This window comes from Loxodonta africana, chromosome 25 (genome assembly GCF_030014295.1).
Source record: "Loxodonta africana isolate mLoxAfr1 chromosome 25, mLoxAfr1.hap2, whole genome shotgun sequence".
Lineage (NCBI taxonomy): Eukaryota > Metazoa > Chordata > Mammalia > Proboscidea > Elephantidae > Loxodonta > Loxodonta africana.
In genome coordinates, this window is record NC_087366.1 from 65,120,390 (window position 1) to 65,138,875 (window position 18,486).

Genomic DNA, 18,486 nt, shown 5'->3' on the forward strand with positions numbered 1-18,486 from the left:
CAAATATATGTAAACAGCCAATAAGCACATAAACAGCAGCTGAACATCACTGGCCGTCAGGGATATGCAAATCCACACCACAACGAGATACCACGTCACACCCAATAGGATGGCTGTAACTGAAAAGAAAAACAATAACAAATGTTGGTGAGGATGTGGAGAAATAGGAAAGCTCATTTGGAGTGTTGAAAATATGACAAAAGTAGATTGGCATTGGTTTCACAACTCTGAATATACTAAAAACCACTCAATTGTATACTTCAAATGGGTGAATTTTATGTATGTGATTGTATTTCAATAAATCTGTTAAAAAATCCTCATCTCAAGAATTAAGATGTCAAAAGATAATGCTGGAAAAAAAACCATATAAATGCATGAATATCATTTAGATATAAATTTTTTTACTCATATCAAAGAATTTTACTCATATCAAAGAATCCACTAAAAAATTTCTAGGTGTTGAACTGGGGAGAAGATCTAGGTACCGTTATTTACCATATTTAACTTTGCAGAACTAGCTGACTTGTTAAAATTGTAACACTAATAAAAAAAAAAAAGGTAAAAATTTTAAATAAAGCAAAACACAAAAACCAGAAAGTGAGGCAGCAATAGCAGCAGCAGCAAAAGGTTCACAGGTGTGACTGGAGAGCTCTCTGCAGCCTGCCCGCTACTGCGGAGTGGATTCCGACTCACAGCGACCCTACAGGACAGAGTGGAATTGCCTCATAGTTTCCAAGGAGCTGCTGGTGGATTCGAACTGCTGACCTTTTGGTTAGCAGCTGCAGCACTTTACCACTGCGCCACCAGGGTTTCCCTCTGAAGTCTAGCTCTGCTTGTGTAACAGCCTGGAAGAAACGACGTAAGTCATCAGAGAGATGAGCATGCATTTCCCTGTCTCACTTTCAACTCCCTAATTACCTTGGGCCTTGAAGGCTGAATGAAAGCTTTAGGCTTGACTTTTTCAAGCTTATTACTGTACATCTATAGACAACATTCGGATCACTTTTGGCTGGCTCTTCTATTCTCCGGATGATTATTTCAAACTTTCTCTCTCCTCAGCCTCTACCACCTCTTCTCTCATTCTCAGCTGATTATCTTGCTTCCTAATTCACTGAGAAAATAGTAGCCATCAGAACAGAAGGAACCTTCCCAAGTTTTGCCCAGCCCATTACCCGCCTACCTGCACCCAGACCTACAGACTCTGCCTTCTCCCCAGTTACCGTGGAGGAACTATCTATGCTCCTGGCAAAGGCCTACCCTTCCGCTTGACTGTTAGATGTCATGCCCTCATGCTTACTTGAAGACATTGCTCCAGCAAATTTCCCTACATTAATTTGTCCTCTCTCTAGTGGATCTTTCCAATCACATACAAAATGCTATAGTCCTATACAAAAGAAAAGAATAAAAACAACAAAACTTCAACCCATCTTTCTCCAGCTACCACCTCACTTCTCTCCTTCCCTTTACAGAAAACTCCATGAAAGAGCTGTCTATACAGTCTATACTTGTGTTTTCCAGCAATCAGGCCACCTCCACTCCACCAAAACTGTCGTCTAAGATCAAGTGACCCCCTACATTGCAAATTCAAATGCCAGTATTTAGTCCTTACCTTATCTGACATTCCAGAGACATACGACCACATTCATACCTCGCTGCTCATTTCTTTACTCAGTTTCCAGGACAGCAAACTCACCTGGTTTTTCTCTCACTTCTCTGGTTGTGCCTGCCCAGTCTCCTTTACTAGTATTCTTTACCTCTCCAACCTCTGAATACTGCGGTGCCCCAAGGGTCAGACCCAAGACCTACTGTCTTTACCTCTCCAACCTCTAAACGCTGGGGTGCCCCAAGGGTCAGACCCAAGACCTATTCTCTTTTCCATCTACAGCTACCTCCACATACATGATGATGACTCCAATTTATAACTTGGGGTCTGAACTGCAGAACTGAGTATCTAACCACCTACCTGACAGCTCCATCTAAATGTTTAATAATCATACGAGATGATATAGCCAAGTGGAACTCTAGCTGTCTGCCCTCAGACCTGCTCCTCCAGCAGACATCCTGACTTAGGTCAATGGCACCTCCATTCTTGGAGGTGCTCAAGTTAAAAATTCTGAAGTCATCCTTGGTAGCCCTATCTCACATCCCACATCTCATCTCCCAGCCTGTTGGCTCTATCTTGTAAACATGTCCAGAATTTAATGTCTTCTTCTACATCTTCTGCTACCATGCTGGTCCAAGTCGCCATCATTACTTCCTGGGTTATTTTAATGGCTTTCTTAATAAGCTTCCTGCTTTTGCCCTAATCCCCTTACAATTCACTCTCCAGACAAGAGCAAGGATGATCAAGTCAAGAAAAGTCACATCATGATATTTCTCTGCTCAAAACCCTCCAACGGTATTTTGCCTCTCAGAATGAAAACCAAAGTCGTGCAGGAGCCATATTTCTGCTCTGTGCCCCTCCCTCCTCATCGCCATTTTAGTCAAAGGGGCCAAATTAGCTTCTCTGAGGAACAAAAAATATGCCAGGCCTGCTCCATCTTCAGGGCCTTACTACTTGTTTTGTCTGAACAGAACATTCTCCAAAGTACCCACATAGCTAACTACTTCATTCTTTTTAAGTCTTTACTCAGATATCTCACTGAGGCCTTTCCTGGCCACCTAATCTACAATTTTAACAGCCTGCTTCCTCAGTCTCCTTTTCCTGCTTTCCTTTTTTTCTTTATCGCTTACCATTATCTGACACGCTATAGAGTTTACTTTTTTATCTTGTTTATTGTCTCTCATGCTAACAGGTAAGCTCCATTTACATCCTCAGGATTTGTGACACTTTTCTTCACTACTGAATCCCCAGCCACTAAGGACAATGCCTAACACACTGTAGGGGCTCAACAAATATTTGTGGAGTAAATTCACCATTGTATCCCAGTGCCTGTCCAGACCTGGAACATAGCAGTGTTGAGAAAATACTGAAAAGAACGAATGCCATAAGAATGGTTCCTTCCTTTAAAAACATAACACAAACATACCAAAACAAGATCAAATCTAGCTTATCACTCTGTACTGTAGGACTAAACCAATCAAACCATAAAAAGCTCAGAAAAATGCATGGGATCCTTACGTAGGCCGGATCGCTCCTGTTTTTTCTTCTGAGAGGCCCAACCCACTATGGAAGATTTATCTCCCCCTGGTTTCTCCTCTAGGCCTCTATTCAAGCGCCAGATTTTCAGTGTATTGTCATCAGAACACGTGGCAATCTGAGAAGAAAAGCAAAGGAGGGAGTCAAGAAATTTCAACCAAAGACTGACAACAAGGTAGAAAGTAGATGGTCTTAAGGGTCATGACTGGAGACTTTGCTTATTTGATATAAAAGGACACAGAAAATGGTATCTGAAACATCTACTTCCATTCCTTCCTTTCAGAAACCATTCTAGATTTCCAAAAAAGTTGACTCTCTAGTTTCTTCTTCATATACATTCTTTTGCTATCTCTTTCATTATTTAACCTAAAGCTCTACTATAAAGCACACTCATTTTACTTCTCTTGACAAGTTAGGCAAGTCATCATCTTTATCATCTTCTATGAAATACATAATTAAAACACTTTTTACTCCATCTTTCTGTTAAATGATCCATCAGTATATTTCACCAACATTCAGCTTCTCCAACTTTCTTCTGAATCCTGCATCCTCTCCCTTACTGCTAACATAATGGGATCATTTCCAAGATCAGACTCAGCTCATGACTCTAGAGGCTGTGACACGTAGAATAAAACAATTCCTCTGAGATTCTTTTTCAGATAGGTAAGGAGCAATCTGGGAAAACAACAAGTTCACTAGGCTGAAAGAAGTTAAAAATAACCTTTGCCCCTTTAAAAATATCTGACCATTCCTGATCCTGATCCCAAGCCTTTTATGGCAGAGAAAGTCCAGCCTGAAGATCTTGTGGCAAATGGCCACTGGTACCAGAGCTGTTCCCCAGCATTTGTTTATATAATTTCTCTATTTCGGTTACTAAAGAGGGGGGAAAAAAAGGAACACACGTTCTCTTAAGTCTTCGCCCCCGAGAGACTGGCAGCTTTTTCCTTTCCTTACTGGGAGGCAAAAAGAAGACACACATATATAAATACTCCACAAGAAACGCCTGGAATCCTCATGGCTACTCTATAGTCTGTTAGCAATAGTTATTATTGCTGAGTACTTACTGTGTGCCTGGCCATTTGCATTCTTTATCTCACTTACTTTTTACTATATAAAAAAACATGTTCTCATCTACAAAATGGGAATAAAGTTATTTGCCCAAGGTTACTACAGTTAAGTCTCATAGCTAGAATTAAGAACCCAGGTTTCTCCAATCCCAAAGGCCAACCCCCTTTTTTTTTTTTCAAACTATATTTTATCTTTCTAACTTCAAGCTTGGGGAGGGACAATTGAAAGAGTCCTTTAAGGAAGTGGTCACTGGATTTGTACAGGTAAAGAGCTCAGCCGCTTCCTTTGCGCTTCCATGCCTAGAGACAAGGATAAAGGTGAAGGGTCATAGATGACTTAACTAACTGAATAATAAAAAACCATTCATCCTAGTAAATTCCATGAAGATGCAAAATTCCATGTTAAAAGCAGATATTTCAATGGGACATCCAAAAAATTACATGGAATCTCTGAGGAAAAAATGTCATTGGGATGTAATTATGGGTTTTTAAAGCAATCATAATAGGGAAAAATGGCCTGCCATGAAGCCAACCGCAGAAATGGCAGAAGAGATGTAAATTAAAAAGAAATCCACAGAGGCACTGGAAAGCTAGAAGGGATGTCACATGTAGACCAGGTCCTGAGAAGTTTCTAGAAGATACAAAACAGATGGGAACAGATAGGCAACAAAATCACAAAACCTCCTACACGTGAAAGAGAAGACCTCCACAGAAGTGAGATTCCCTGTAGAACACAGACTAACCCAACGACCAGAGGCAACGGAGGCAGGGAGAATGAGTGGAACTAGGGCTACTATTCCACAAAACTCACACACATATGATTTGTCTGTTATATACATACATATGTGTGTGCGGTGTATGGATCGCTTTTGTGCAGCCTTTCTCTCCATGTCCTAGTAACTCCCACCCAAGTGATTGGGTGAGACAGTGTGACAGGGTAACTGTGGCCCACAAAATGGATTGGTCAGTTTTACCATCCTGCTGGGCTTGAAAAGAAAGAAGTTTCCATCACCACCAAGGAAGGAGAGACCTGCAGGAGGTGGCGTAGTGGGCTTCCCGGACAGTAAACCAGAAAGCTGAGTGCCTTTGAGCAGATGCCTACGGCCAGGAAGGGCGTACCTGTGAGCAAGGCTGGGAAGAGGCTGTCCTGATGGAAGAGCTGTATCCTCAAGTGTTCCTGAGCCTAAACCGTAACCTGTTACTTCCTTCCCCGTAATCCTGAGTATGGTCTGTGAGTTCTGTGTGGCCACTGCCATGAATTATTAAACCCAGCAGAGAGTGCTGTGGAAGCGATGGTTGGTGTCAGAGCTAGTAAAGATGGCGGAGAGAGACGGCACGTCTGACCTCTGCCTCATGGGAATCAGCCTTGGGCTGTTGATCTTGATTCTCCTTCCGCCTCGTGAGGTGAGAGGAGGTCAGACACCTCCCTCAACGCCATTTTTAGTGTGTGTGTGTATATTTGGTTTGTTTAGGTTCCTGATGTTTCTACATTCCAGTGGTTTTTTGGTGTGTGTTTGTTTTTAAGAACTCACATAGTTTGTTCACTGTAAAAAAAAAAAAAAAATTAAAGGTAGATATATTTTCTTCTTTTCAAAGTGTCTTAAACATTTCAGGCCTACTTTGCATGTGGTTTAGCCTAAGATAAACTAACATGTTAAAACTTCGTAATAACCAATGTGTTAGCAACGTGTGAAAACCCAAAACAGACTATGAAGAACAGACAAGATGTCACCTTTCATACACCACACTGAACATGTGTACAAAGTGTAAAAGGCTTGTACTCACCTGAAATTTTAAGATGAGATTTAATGAAGCTTTTAAAAAATACTTAATGGCATGCTTAAGGAAGAAATGACTCCAGGGCACTGGAAATCTATCGTTATTCCTTGTTTCTTTATTGGTAGAGAAAATTTTTAAATCTATTTAAACATAAAAGTCTACGTAACTTTCAAACGAATCTTGGGAAAACCTACAAATCTGGAATCTACTTTCTAAACTAACTACAGAGATCTGTTTACAAACCTTTGTGAAGTCGGATGGACACCAGCACACAGACGTGACCTCTTGGGAATGACCCAGGAGCACAGTGGGAGGATGCCAGGGTGTGGATACCTAATCACCACAAGAAGAAACAAGTTAGCTGAGCAAGGTCTCCCAGACAGACGCTTCTCTCCGTATTTGCCCCCTAGCTTTAGGGTTATTATCAAAGGCCCCTAGACATGCCTAGTTATAGTTCAGAAACAGTGGCCCACCGGGCAATAAGAGTATCTACAGTATTTTTGTCACTGATCTGAGAAAACAGAATGAAAATAGCCAAAATAAATAAATAATATGAGCTTAGGTATCAGGACAGTTCTTATTTCAAACCAGGACTACTATACATATTTTGACTAAAGTTGAAGACTGGCAGTGTTTCTCACCTCTTAGCTAGTAAACTTTCTAGAAGGAGATGAGTCTCAGCTGCTAGGTAACCAAACTCGTTGCTGTCGAGTCGATTCAGACTCACAGGGGCCCTATAGGACACGGCAGACCTGCCCCTAGGTTTTCAAGGCTGTGATCTTTATGGAAGAAGCAGGCTGCTACATCTTTCTCCCATGGAGTGTCTGCTGGGTTTGAGCTGCCAGACTTTTAGTTAGCAGCTGAGCCCTTAACCACTGCGCCACCAAGGCTCCTCATCTGCTAGGCACTGTCTGTCAAATGGACAACGGACTCCTGTTCTTACGCAGCCTGAACATTTTCAGATCTTCTTTTGTCAGCTACTTCCAGGAACACTAAACTGACTGTAAATCCTGAAACGTGGGACAAGAGAGCAGAGTCCTTCTTCCAAAAGACAGACTACAGGCTCATGGACTTTTACTGAAACCCCAAATTATTATCCCCTAAACTTAAACAAGTATGTGGTTGTTGCTGTGGAGTCTATTCCAACTCACGGTGACACCACGTGTGTCACAGTAAAAGTGCACAGCGTTTTCAGGGCTGTGGCCTTTCAGAGCCAGATCGCCAGGCCTGTCTGCTGAGGTTCCTCTGGGTGGGTTCAAACTGCCGACCACACGGCAAGTCGTCGGGCCCGTAACCATCTGCACCACCCAGGGACTCCCTGAAGAGATATAAACTATATTTTATGTGGCACCTCAGTATCCTTATTGGGAGAAAAATCCTCTAAAATCTTATTTCGGTTAATTCAATTAAAGACATTATAAATTTTCAATGAAGTATCACTACATACACATGTATACATGTATGCAGGCATGTATACGTACGTGTATGTGTATCCATGTACGTGTGTGTATGCGTGTACATATGTGTGCACATGTATGTATGCATGTCACACATACACAAAGAAGGGTCACACTGTGCAGCACTACGCATGTGATTAAGAATCACGTTTCCCCTGGTCGGATGCTGCTAGTGATACGCATTTGACGGTGTTGTACAGCTGCCTCATTCAAAAGCTGTCAGTGCTTTCCACAGGCCGTGGGAATTAATCAGCACAAAGTGGAGTACAACCTCACGTAACTATTATTAGCACGTGGGTTTAGAATAAAGCAAGAAGGTGGGGGCTGAAAGAAGTTATTTTCTCCATTTTCCTGAGGCTCTGAATCATGGCTCATTTGCATGAAGAAAGTAGAGGTGACTCTGGAAAGAATATCTGTGAGAATAAGTGAAGTTAACAGATTCCTCCGATCGTCATTAAGAGATTTGACAAGCTGATTCATAAGGTTATCCAACTCAATTATTGTTATTCTTCTTTGGGTTAAATGGCAAATATGCAACAATTAAAAAAGCAAAAGAAGCTGAAGAGCAGAGTCTAATTTGCTTTGCTGGGTTAATGAAAACTTAACAGAAAAGGAAGCTGTTTCCCAAGCATTATATACAAAGATCTCACTTACTGCTTACCCCTCTAATGCCAGAGGGTCACTAACTCATTCTCTCAGAAGGAAGCATGTTTTAGAAAAGATTTTCAAGATAGTTTCTAACTACTCCAACAGTTACAGAATTTCCCCTTCTTCCTCCCTTTGGGATGACTCCAGTCCATCAGTTCTCTTCATCCAAGGCCCAGGCAGGACTGCGATCAGCAAGTTAAAAGGGACAGAGAGCCTCAAGTCCTCCTGACCTCCCTGGTAGAGCACATTATTCTACTCCATTGGTTCACCTGCTTGTTCCCTCCAGCTTTTCATTTCTAGACACTGCCCCTTCCTCAGTTTCTATATTACGATACCTAGGAGAACCTAGACACGTGCACAAAGGATTAAAATGAGTTTTTATATTAGGATACCTAGGAGAACCTAGACGTGTGCACAAAAGATTAAAATGAGTTTTTATGTTACAATATCTAGGAGAACCTAGATGTGTGCACAAAGGATTAAAGTAAGTTTTTATATTACAATACCTAGGAGAACCTAGACGTGTGCATAAAGGATTAAAATAAGTTTTTATATTACAATACCTAGGAGAACCTAGATGTGTGCACAAAGGATTAAAATAAGTTTTTATATTACGATACCTAGGAGAACCTAGACGTGTGCACAAAGGATTAAAATGAGTTTTTATATTAGGATACCTAGGAGAACCTAGACGTGTGCACAAAGGATTAAAATGAGTTTTTATATTACAATACCTAGGAGAACCTAGACGTGTGCACAAAGGATTAAAATGAGTTTTTATATTACAATACCTAGGAGAACCTAGACGTGTGCATAAAGGATTAAAGTAAGTTTTTATATTACAATACCTAGGAGAACCTAAACGTGTACACAAAGGATTGAAGTAAGTTTTTATATTACAATACCTAGGAGAACCTAGACGTGTGCACAAAGGATTAAAGTAAGTTTTTATATTACAATTTTTTTGGTAGGAGAACCTAAATGTGTGCCCAAAGGATTAAAACAAGTTTTTATATTACGATACCGAGGGGAACTGAGACATGTGCACAAAAGGTTAAAATAAGTTTTTATATTATGATACCTGGGAGAACCTAGACATGTGCACAAAGGATTAAAATAAGTTTTGATATTACGGTACCTAGGAGAACCTCGGAAACTCAATGCGGCAGTTCTATTCTGTCCTATAGGGTCGCTATGAGTTGGAATCGACTCGACAGCACTGGGTTGGGTTTTGTAGAACCTAAATGTGTGCACAAAGGATTAAAACAAGTTTCAAGAAAAACCAAACACCCACCAAGAGATGCATGTACATTTCTGCATTTACCTATAGATATAAAAGAAAAAAAGAGCAGACCCATTGGAAAAATCTTCTACAATTTGATAATTAAGGTCGTAATAATAATAATACTAACTAAAAAAGCCAGAATTTGTTGAGCACCGGCTATGGGCCAGATGCTTTACATAAAGTTAAAAGTGGGGGAAGGTGCCTTAAAATGTTAAAGATAACATTACCATATGATCCAGTAGTTCTACCTGTAGGTCTAACTATACTCAGAATTGAAAACACAGGCTCAAACAAAACCTTGTACATGTTCACAGCAGCATTATTCATAACAGCCAAAAAGTAGAAACAACTCAAATGCCCATTAGCTGATGGACACACAATGTGTGGTCTACCCATACTAAAAAAAAAAAAAAAATTTTTTTTTTTACCCATACGGTGGGATATTATTCAGCCAGAAAACAGAATGAAGTATTGATATGCAAACGAGCCTTGAAAACATTATGCTATGTAAAAGAAACTAGACACAAAATGCCACATATTATGATTTCATTTATATGAAATGTCCAGAATACGGAAATCAATAGAGACAGAATGTAGATTAGTGGTTGCCAGGGGCTGGGGAAGGAGGGGAGGCTGTGGGGTGAAAGCTAACAGGTATGAGAGTTCTTTTCAGGGTGATAAAAATATTCTGGAGTTACACAACATTGTGATTACACTAAAAACCACTGACTTATATACTTTAAAATGGTTAAAACAGTGAATTTTATATTATGTGAATTCTATTTCAATTAAAAAAAAAGTAGAGGGGCATGCTGCAGGCTGAAATGAGAACCTAATGACCACGAAGATTCTATGAATTTGAGTAAAGAATACTTTGAGGGTTTATTCTTTAGAGTCCTAGGTACAGTACTTAGTGGCTACTCCAAAGATTGATTTCATCTAAAGAGACTCAGGTGGCTTTAAAATCCTTTTTTGTTGAAGTAAATTTTTATTTGTTGTCAACTCATTTTTATAAAAACATCACTGTAATTATATGATCGCATGTTTTAAGCCTCCCCCACTTTCAAATAGAAAAAGGAGAACATGAAGTTCAAAAGACATTTATCTCTATGCGTTTTGGGGATTGTTGTTAGTTGTTGTCAGGTGCCATCGAGTCAGTTCTGACTCCTAGCGACCCTACGTACAATAGAATGAAACACTGCCTGGCCCTGCGCCATCCTCACAGTCGTTATGCTTGAGGCCACTGTTGCAGCCACTGTGTCAATCCACCTCATTGCAGGTCTTCCTCTTCTTGCTGACCCTCTACCTTTTGGAGACAGGCAAACACAAAAGGTTGTCCTCTATCTAACATACTATAGAAATAGACTTTAATTCAAGGCATGAGGAATCCCAGAGTTAAACCCCCAGAACTATGAAGGGACAGCTATAAATAACTTGTTCCAGCCTAGAGACCTCACAAAACATTTTGTATATTTAAACATGCAAAGAAGATCAGCACCTTTCCTCACAAAATCTCCTTACTCTGCCCAGTTGGAAACCAAATCTCATCTTCATTTCTGCCATGAGATCATTTACACTTCCTAAAGTGTCAGGCCCAATGTTTCGCCAGTCGGCAGTACAGAGACTGTGCCAAATCAGTTTATTTATAACCACTTCAATACTACTCAGTAACTATATCAGAAGTGAACTTAGACTTTATGGGGAAAGGGGTTTAGGGGACTTAGGGGCAGGAAGTGAACAAGAATATATATAATACTAAAACCTTTTCATTTTTTTAAATCTTGCACCTTAAATCAGAGAATCTGAATATGCTGCTTCTCCCCTTTGCTGGGCAGTGGTGAGGTTTAAGGTACTATTCTCTTCTGTCTCAGATCTAAAACTCCCCCGTTCATTCGTCTTGGGCTCATGGGCTCTTTAGCCCAGAAATAATCCCAAGACTTGAGACAATTTTGATCTCCTGGACATGTGGCAGAGTTATAAGACAACCTGGATACTCAACTTGTATGGAATTGCTTTTAAATTACAGGCTCTCTCTCTTTTTTTAAATCATAGAAAAGAGAAACTGAGCCATCTCACTAGGCAAATTCAATTTTAGGAGCAGCGGCGAGCTTGTCAGGATCTCAAATATCAGTGCCTGTTCACTGAGTAATGTGTGGACAGGCAGGGAAACATCACGGCTAAACCATGTCATTCAGCACAGACATGTGACCCAGCAGAGGAATTCAGAAAGGGTCACGTGTGTGTGCTGGCCACTGATTGGATGTCTGAGAATGGGTTACAAGCAGGAGCCAAGTACCTTTAGTGTCTGTCCTTAAAGAGGGAAGTATTCCCTCCACCACCCTTCCCTGGAGCAAACAAACAAACAAGGCCTTTGCGCTAAAGAAGGCTAGAGGCATGTATACTACACGTTACAAATATATATGTGTATATTTAAACTAATTAAAATGATTTCAAAAGAATGATAGGTAAGTGCTTTTTTCATACTAGTTCATGTCTGTTTGGTATGCGTTAGAATTCAGTGATTTTTTTTTAAGGAATGGAAACTCTGGTGGCATAGTGGTTAAGTGCTATGGTTGCTAACCAAAAGGTCAGCAGATCAAACCCACCAGGCACTTCTTAGAAACCATATGGGGCAGTTTTACTCTGTCCTACAGGGTCACTATGGGTCAGAACCGACTCGATGGCAACCGGTTTGGTTTTGGTGGGTTTTTAAGGAGAAAAAACTTGAAAAGATACAGACTTTGGTAGGAATAAAATCTTCTGGCTAAATTGTGAGTCAAAGTAAAGACAAGACAGTGAGGGACAGAGAAAAGGAAAACAAAAAGATAGCAAAATAAGACAGCATTAGAACAAATTTCAAACTCAAAAATTTTAAATATAAGACAGAAGTATTAGTGCTAGTAACACATTATTAAAGTTTAAAGCTCAAGTCGGAAGAATTTTAGGGAGAAGCTAGGTAAACAGTCTCATGACAAGATGGGAGTCTCAAATATATACACTTCATAAACAAATTTTCATTTACAAATACAACAAATGAAAGAAGGAAATGGAGAGACAGAGGCCGGGTCAACATAATAGCATCATAGAGCGATATCTCTACCTAGTGACCAAGTGTTTATGGTAGGGTTACATTTTGGCAACCGTTGCCGTCGAGTCAATCCCAACTCATAGCTGCTCTACAGGACAGAGTAGAACTGCCCCATAGGGTTTCCAAAACGTGGCTGGCAGATTTGAACGCTGACTTTTTGGTTAGCAGCTGAAAGCTTAGCCACTGCGCCGCCAGGGCTCCTAGGTATAGAAATCAATCATTTTTAGTCCTTCTCCCAGCACTGGATGACATTAAGCTGAAGGATTAATCATGTTTCATGCCAGAGAGGCCCCCCCTTGTTCCAGGACAACACTACAGATATCACTTCCCAGGAGTTTGCAGGACTCTAGATGACGCAGCTTTCTTGTGACGAGAAAGGGATTTGATAACAATGAAACCATGGGCCTATGAGGCTTTAGACATTGTAACTCTAAAACGCAAAATGTGGGAGCCCTGATCATTCAATTCACCAGTGTCAAGGACTTTTATGAAATCAAGAAGATACCTACCTTATATAAAAAAAAAAAAAAAAATTTTTTTTTTTTTTTTTTTTTTTAGGTAAATAATACCTTAACGCTTTTCTTTCTCTGAACTCCTACAACCCTTTAACTCCATATAAAGTGACTGGCTGATGGTACACAACAAATGTTGACCTTTACTGTTATTGTTATTGCTGCCTCAGTGGTCAGCAAGTGCTCTTTGCTGTATGAACATTTCAGTTTCCTTCACGGGGCTTCAAATGGACAGCTTCAAACTTCTCAGCTTACAGTAGTCACTTTAGAATCAGTTATTTAAAAAACAGCATAAATCTATGCAACAGAGAGAAATGGGAAATTTAAAAACCCTTGGAATTATTAAATTAATGCTATTAAGTAAATAAAAAACTGATAAAGCAGCCAAACATATCTAGTAGCCTGAAAATTAGCCACTTTCAAGAAGAGAGGGTAAGAATGCAATCATTAGACAGATAATTTGAGTGGCTATTCGGTATAAGACTTTATGGGCGAGGAACGAGAGTTTGAAAATACAGGGCAGAAAGGGTTATACAGCACACTTTTCTCAGCACCAGGACAAAGCAGTTGAGACCCTTTCCACCCTTCTGAACTGTCAAATTCCTGAGAGTCCGTAAAACTGTCCAAGGACATGGATGTCAATTTCTGAGGCCCTCTGAACACAGGACATCACATATTCTGTAACACGTAGAGTGAGCGCTTGGCCATACTAAGATCCAAGAAGCAAACTGTGGTAAACACCTGATACAGAAAAAGTTAAGCATGTGTAAATTCATTAAGTTTACCTCATCTTGGACAGAAGAAATATTTGCAAGAATGCTTCAGTCTTACATCTGGTAACTTACCTTCCAGATGTAGGCAGCTTCATCACTTGAGCCACTAACTAAAAACTGGTCATCTGGACTGAGACTGGACTTAACATAAAAGGTAGAGTTCTGGTGTCCACTGAAGATAGCCACTGCCAGAGAAAATAACCAAATTACTTAGCTCTTGTTATTTCAGCATTCAAATAAATGCAGACAACATATTTGTCCTAACAAGTTTTATTAGTGTAATGACTATCAAAGCAGATAGTCAAGCTACAATCAACAAACAAAAGGGGTCTAATACATTGGAGCCCTCATGGCAGAGTGGTTAAAAGCTCGGCTGCTAACCAAAAGGTCAGCAGTTCGAATCTACTAGCCATTCCTGGGAAACCCTATGGGGCACTTCTACTCTGCCCTATAGGGTCACTATGAGTTGGAACCAACTCAACAGCAATGGGTTTGGGTTTTTTTTGTTTGTTTTATATACTGGCAGAATAATAAAGGTAATGGTAGAAGGAGGTTGTGTGATAGACCCGATCTCACGATCTCAGGCCAAATGGTCGGTATGGACCTGGCTATAGAGGAACTGATGACAAACATTCTCAAAGGACAAGGAGGCAGCCAACGTCCACCTCAGGGCTGGGCTCTTTCCACTGCACAATAAAATGGTCTTACTTCCCCTTAGACTTCAGTGCTCTTAAGGATAAATTTCATCTTATTCTTTCCTCACTTGAACTTACAGTGCTTTGAACAGAGTAGATCCTCAAATATTTGTTGTATGAATAGGTAAAAAACAGTGAAAAGAGTCACCTGAGCTCTGGTTAAGACTTAGTGATAGCTTACCTAGGATCTAGGAACTTTTTAATCCAGCACTTTAAATAGGCTAATAATGGCAGAAGTAGCTAACGGGGTAAACTGTATGTTCACAAGTAAGATACTCCAACTAAGTCTTAGCCTTCAGGTAGGACTTCTCACTGACGGTGACATAAGGGTGAGTTACCACTCTATCACTCCGTGCTCAACAGGCTCTTTTCACTCAGGAGGCCCTGGGCTCAGAGCACTACTAGATACACAAACTAAGTTAGGCTTAGCCTTCAGGTAGGACTTCTCACTGACAGTGACATAAGGGCGAGTCACCACTCTATCACTCCTTGCTTGACAGGCTCTTTTCATTCAGGAGGCCCTGACCTCAGAGCACTACTAGCAAGATCAGGAGCAAACTCTCAGTTACGGGGAAAAATGTGTTAATGGACGATACATTTCGGCAGGAGACAAACAACAGAATCACACTCCCATCTCCTAGACAGGGACTGGACGTTCCATCGGGGCTTGGGGAGACTCCTCCCTTCTGCCAGGACAAACTGGAAAATAACTACCTACAGCTTTTAACGTCAAAAACTTTACCACATCAGACACTTGGACTGTGAAAGTGTGGCAGGATGTGGCTCTAAGACATACATATTAGAGACCTACTCTCATGGGTAAGTGCCTACAGAATAACAGTCTCCTTTCTACTGAATAGGGTTGGCAGTTCAAATCTGCCAGGCACTCCTTGGAAACTCTTTGGGGCAGTTCTACTCCTCCTATCGGGTCTCTATGAGTCGGAATCGACTCAATGACACTGGCTTTGGTTTTTTTTTTTTTACACTGAATACAATTCCAAAACTATAATTGTTCATGTTTCTCAATTTTAAACTATGAATGGAAAACTATAGATTGAATTTCCCACTAAACCTGTAAGTATTTATTGCCCTCTACTGGTCTAAGAAAAGCTAGTTTAATGTACTTTGCAAATGTTTCAATCCTTGCTAAAAATCTTCCTAAAACCTGTATTAACTTAAAGTAGCTCAATTTAATCTTTCTCTGATGATTTATGACCTTGAAGTGCTTCATTCTTATGCATTTCACTTAGTACTATACGACACTGCGAATAAAAGTACAGGAGAGCAAGTACTGAGCCCAGGATCCTTTCTGAAGTTTTGAAAAAGGGCAAGCAATTATCAGATGTTAAAATGGAGAATTGGGCTTATGTTTTCATATGCATGCACACACGCGTGCACACCTCATTCCATTTCTAAGGAACGATATATATCTATCCTCTATTTATTTATCCAGTCAATCGAATTATTTCGGGAGCACAGGAAAAGGTTACTAAATTATCAGTTAAGTAGCCTTAAGCATATGTGTTTGATGGCAGAGAGACAAACTAAATTCAAGTTCCCTTTTAATGCGACACAATATATCAAAACAGCATAGAAACAGCTCTTGGACATCTGATAATATAATCAGGAACAGACTTTTATCTTTTGGGGAAAGATTCTGAAAAGCCTGCTTTATATGACTAAGTAAAGTAGATGCTGTCCAAGTTCTGATTCCATTCAGGAAATTAGGAAGAGACGTTATAAAACATCCTTCTTTTTCCAAATACTCTTGTTTAGTTAACACCAGACCTACTAAGCCAGGACACAGGAAATGCCAAACGTGACGTTGCCACAGGCATTCAGGTCCTACAATGGTGGCAGCTGTCTGTGGAAACTTCTGTGAGAGCCTAGCATCAATGACCTAAGTTCTGCACTGTTCTGCAATTTCTTGTTTACCAGCCCATCTCTGTTGAAAGGAGCGAGGTAGCTCTGGAGAAGGGCTATGTCAGAACTGTACTTGAGGAAGAACCAGGTTAGTAACATGTAACTGATAATAAAACCACACACACACAACCTGTTGCTGTCAAGTCGATTCCAACTCAGAGCGACCCCACAGGACAAAGTAGAATTGCCCCACAGGGTTTCCAAGGAGCGCCTGGTGGATTCCAACTGCCGACTTTTGGTTAGCAGCCGTAGCACTTAACCGCTGCACCACCAGGGTTTCCAACTGATATAGTCTTAGAATATAATGTAATCCAAATCACCCTCTTAAAGCATGCTTGAGAAACTTGGGTGCTTAGAGCCATTCTATGACTTTTCAAAAATGTCATTTATTTATTTATTTTTAAATTATTTGTTAGTTTTAGGTATCAGATTCTATTTTTAATTTTTTTGAAAAAAAAAAAAAAAGGTGAGGGTTGGGGGAAACACGTAGAAGACAGAAAATGTCCTCTGTCTAAAATTAAGGAGGAGGCTGAGGAAGGCTGGAACTATTTTGAGGATCTGAAAATTTCAGCCCCCCCTTTTAACTAACAATCTCTAAACAAGACAAAAGCTGAGCAGAATAGCCTTCTCTATTCCACAGCTCATTAAACCAAAAGTTGAGATAATTCTAAATGTAGCCAAAGAGGCGTAATTCCAGGTGAGACACATTATTAAAATAAAATTAAGTCACCATATAGAGAAGAATTCTGTTTACTTATGAAATCATCACAAGGGAACTATACCCAAGAAATGTCACTGGAACTAATCAAGACCTCAAAGTCTACTTATGTCATAATAAGCTTGGTTCAGAAAAAATTCAGCATTACATTATCGTCAACAGAAATGCATATGACTTTCCTATGAAGAGAATCTGAATGACTAATGTCTTACCCGGGGAAGTCTTCAATCCAGTCATATTGAACATGTAGATGTTATCATCTGTGCAGTTAGCAAATAAAGTAGAGCCAGTGGAATCCAAAACCAGACTTGAATATCCTAAAAAAGGAAACATCAGTCAGCATGTCTTGCTGACAGTGAGTAGACCTGAGGCTAATCGTGGGGCAAAAAGAGATCATTCCACAGAATTCTTTCCCTGAAAATATACACAAACTAAAAACATTCTTCTGAGTTTTTGTCTTTTGAACTTAAAAAAGACAAAACAACATATTAAGAGTTTAAGTCTATACTGCTGGTAACTAGCTTGGTATTTACTTTGAAAATTTTAACAAAAACTTTTATCTCCTATGAAGACCTACGTCTATGCAAAGGCTTACCTAGTTTTCGAGTGCTGCTACCTGGGTAGTGGAAAGACTTGGATGCTATGGGTTCTTGTCGATAAGCAGTATAATTCTTGCGCAAATCCCATACTTTAATTACCCTAAAAGCCAAGGCAAAGAAATAGATATTTTGTAGACCCTCTCCCAATTCCAACCAGTTTCAATTACACTGAATGTGAAATGACTTAATTTAAGTCCTCTGGCATGTCAACCAGGTACAGTGAGCATATCTCATTGGGAAACAAATCGAGCTATCTCCTACCCTCGTCTACAATGTCAGCCTTACAATACGGGCAGTACGGAAACAGATGCGCTCTGACCCAGCGATGGGTTGCTTTGAGTTCACTCCAAGCGAGAGGAAAGGGAAGTGAAGGCTGGGTGCTGACAGTCATTGTTCTGTTGTTTTTGGGTAAACCACTTCCTTAATCTTTAACATTCTGCATGAACGTCCTAAGTAACAAGCTCTACCCCTATAGTATGTCCCATACGTAACTCCTTAAGTAAGTCCAAAACTTTCCTGTGAAATAGAGAAAAGTATTTGTCCCCTTCAGCTATTGGGTAATTGTCTTAATCCTGTACTTCTAACTTGTGGGCAACTTGAAAACACAAACTTTGTATAAAAGGCTGGTATCCTCGGAAAAAACGGACCAAGCTTTCACAGCCATTCACAAACATTTCTGATAGCCTCTAGGTCATCCTTCTTCAGGCCTGAGATTTGGTCCACAGAAGAGCTTTAATGTCCAGAGGATATCACTATTGCTCTAGCTACATTACGCTCAGAAATGTCTATTACGCCACCACAAT

At 40.2% G+C, this 18,486-nt stretch overlaps 1 protein-coding gene across 2 annotated transcripts in view; it reads right to left on the reverse strand.

Annotated features, from left to right (window-relative positions):
* The window catches only part of DTL (denticleless E3 ubiquitin protein ligase homolog), a 43,115-nt gene that overhangs the window by 9,108 nt on the left and 15,521 nt on the right, over positions 1-18,486 (reverse strand). Inside the window, exons 9-13 of one of the 2 annotated variants that reach the window (XM_003422428.3) lie at positions 17,680-17,783; positions 17,297-17,401; positions 13,821-13,933; positions 6,229-6,318; positions 3,122-3,257 (exon numbers count right to left, since the gene is read on the reverse strand). In XM_003422428.3, coding sequence (XP_003422476.3) covers positions 3,122-3,257; positions 6,229-6,318; positions 13,821-13,933; positions 17,297-17,401; positions 17,680-17,783 — 548 coding nt within the window. The remainder of the gene's footprint in view (positions 1-3,121; positions 3,258-6,228; positions 6,319-13,820; positions 13,934-17,296; positions 17,402-17,679; positions 17,784-18,486) is intronic. The other variant, XM_064276936.1, reaches the window with a different exon arrangement.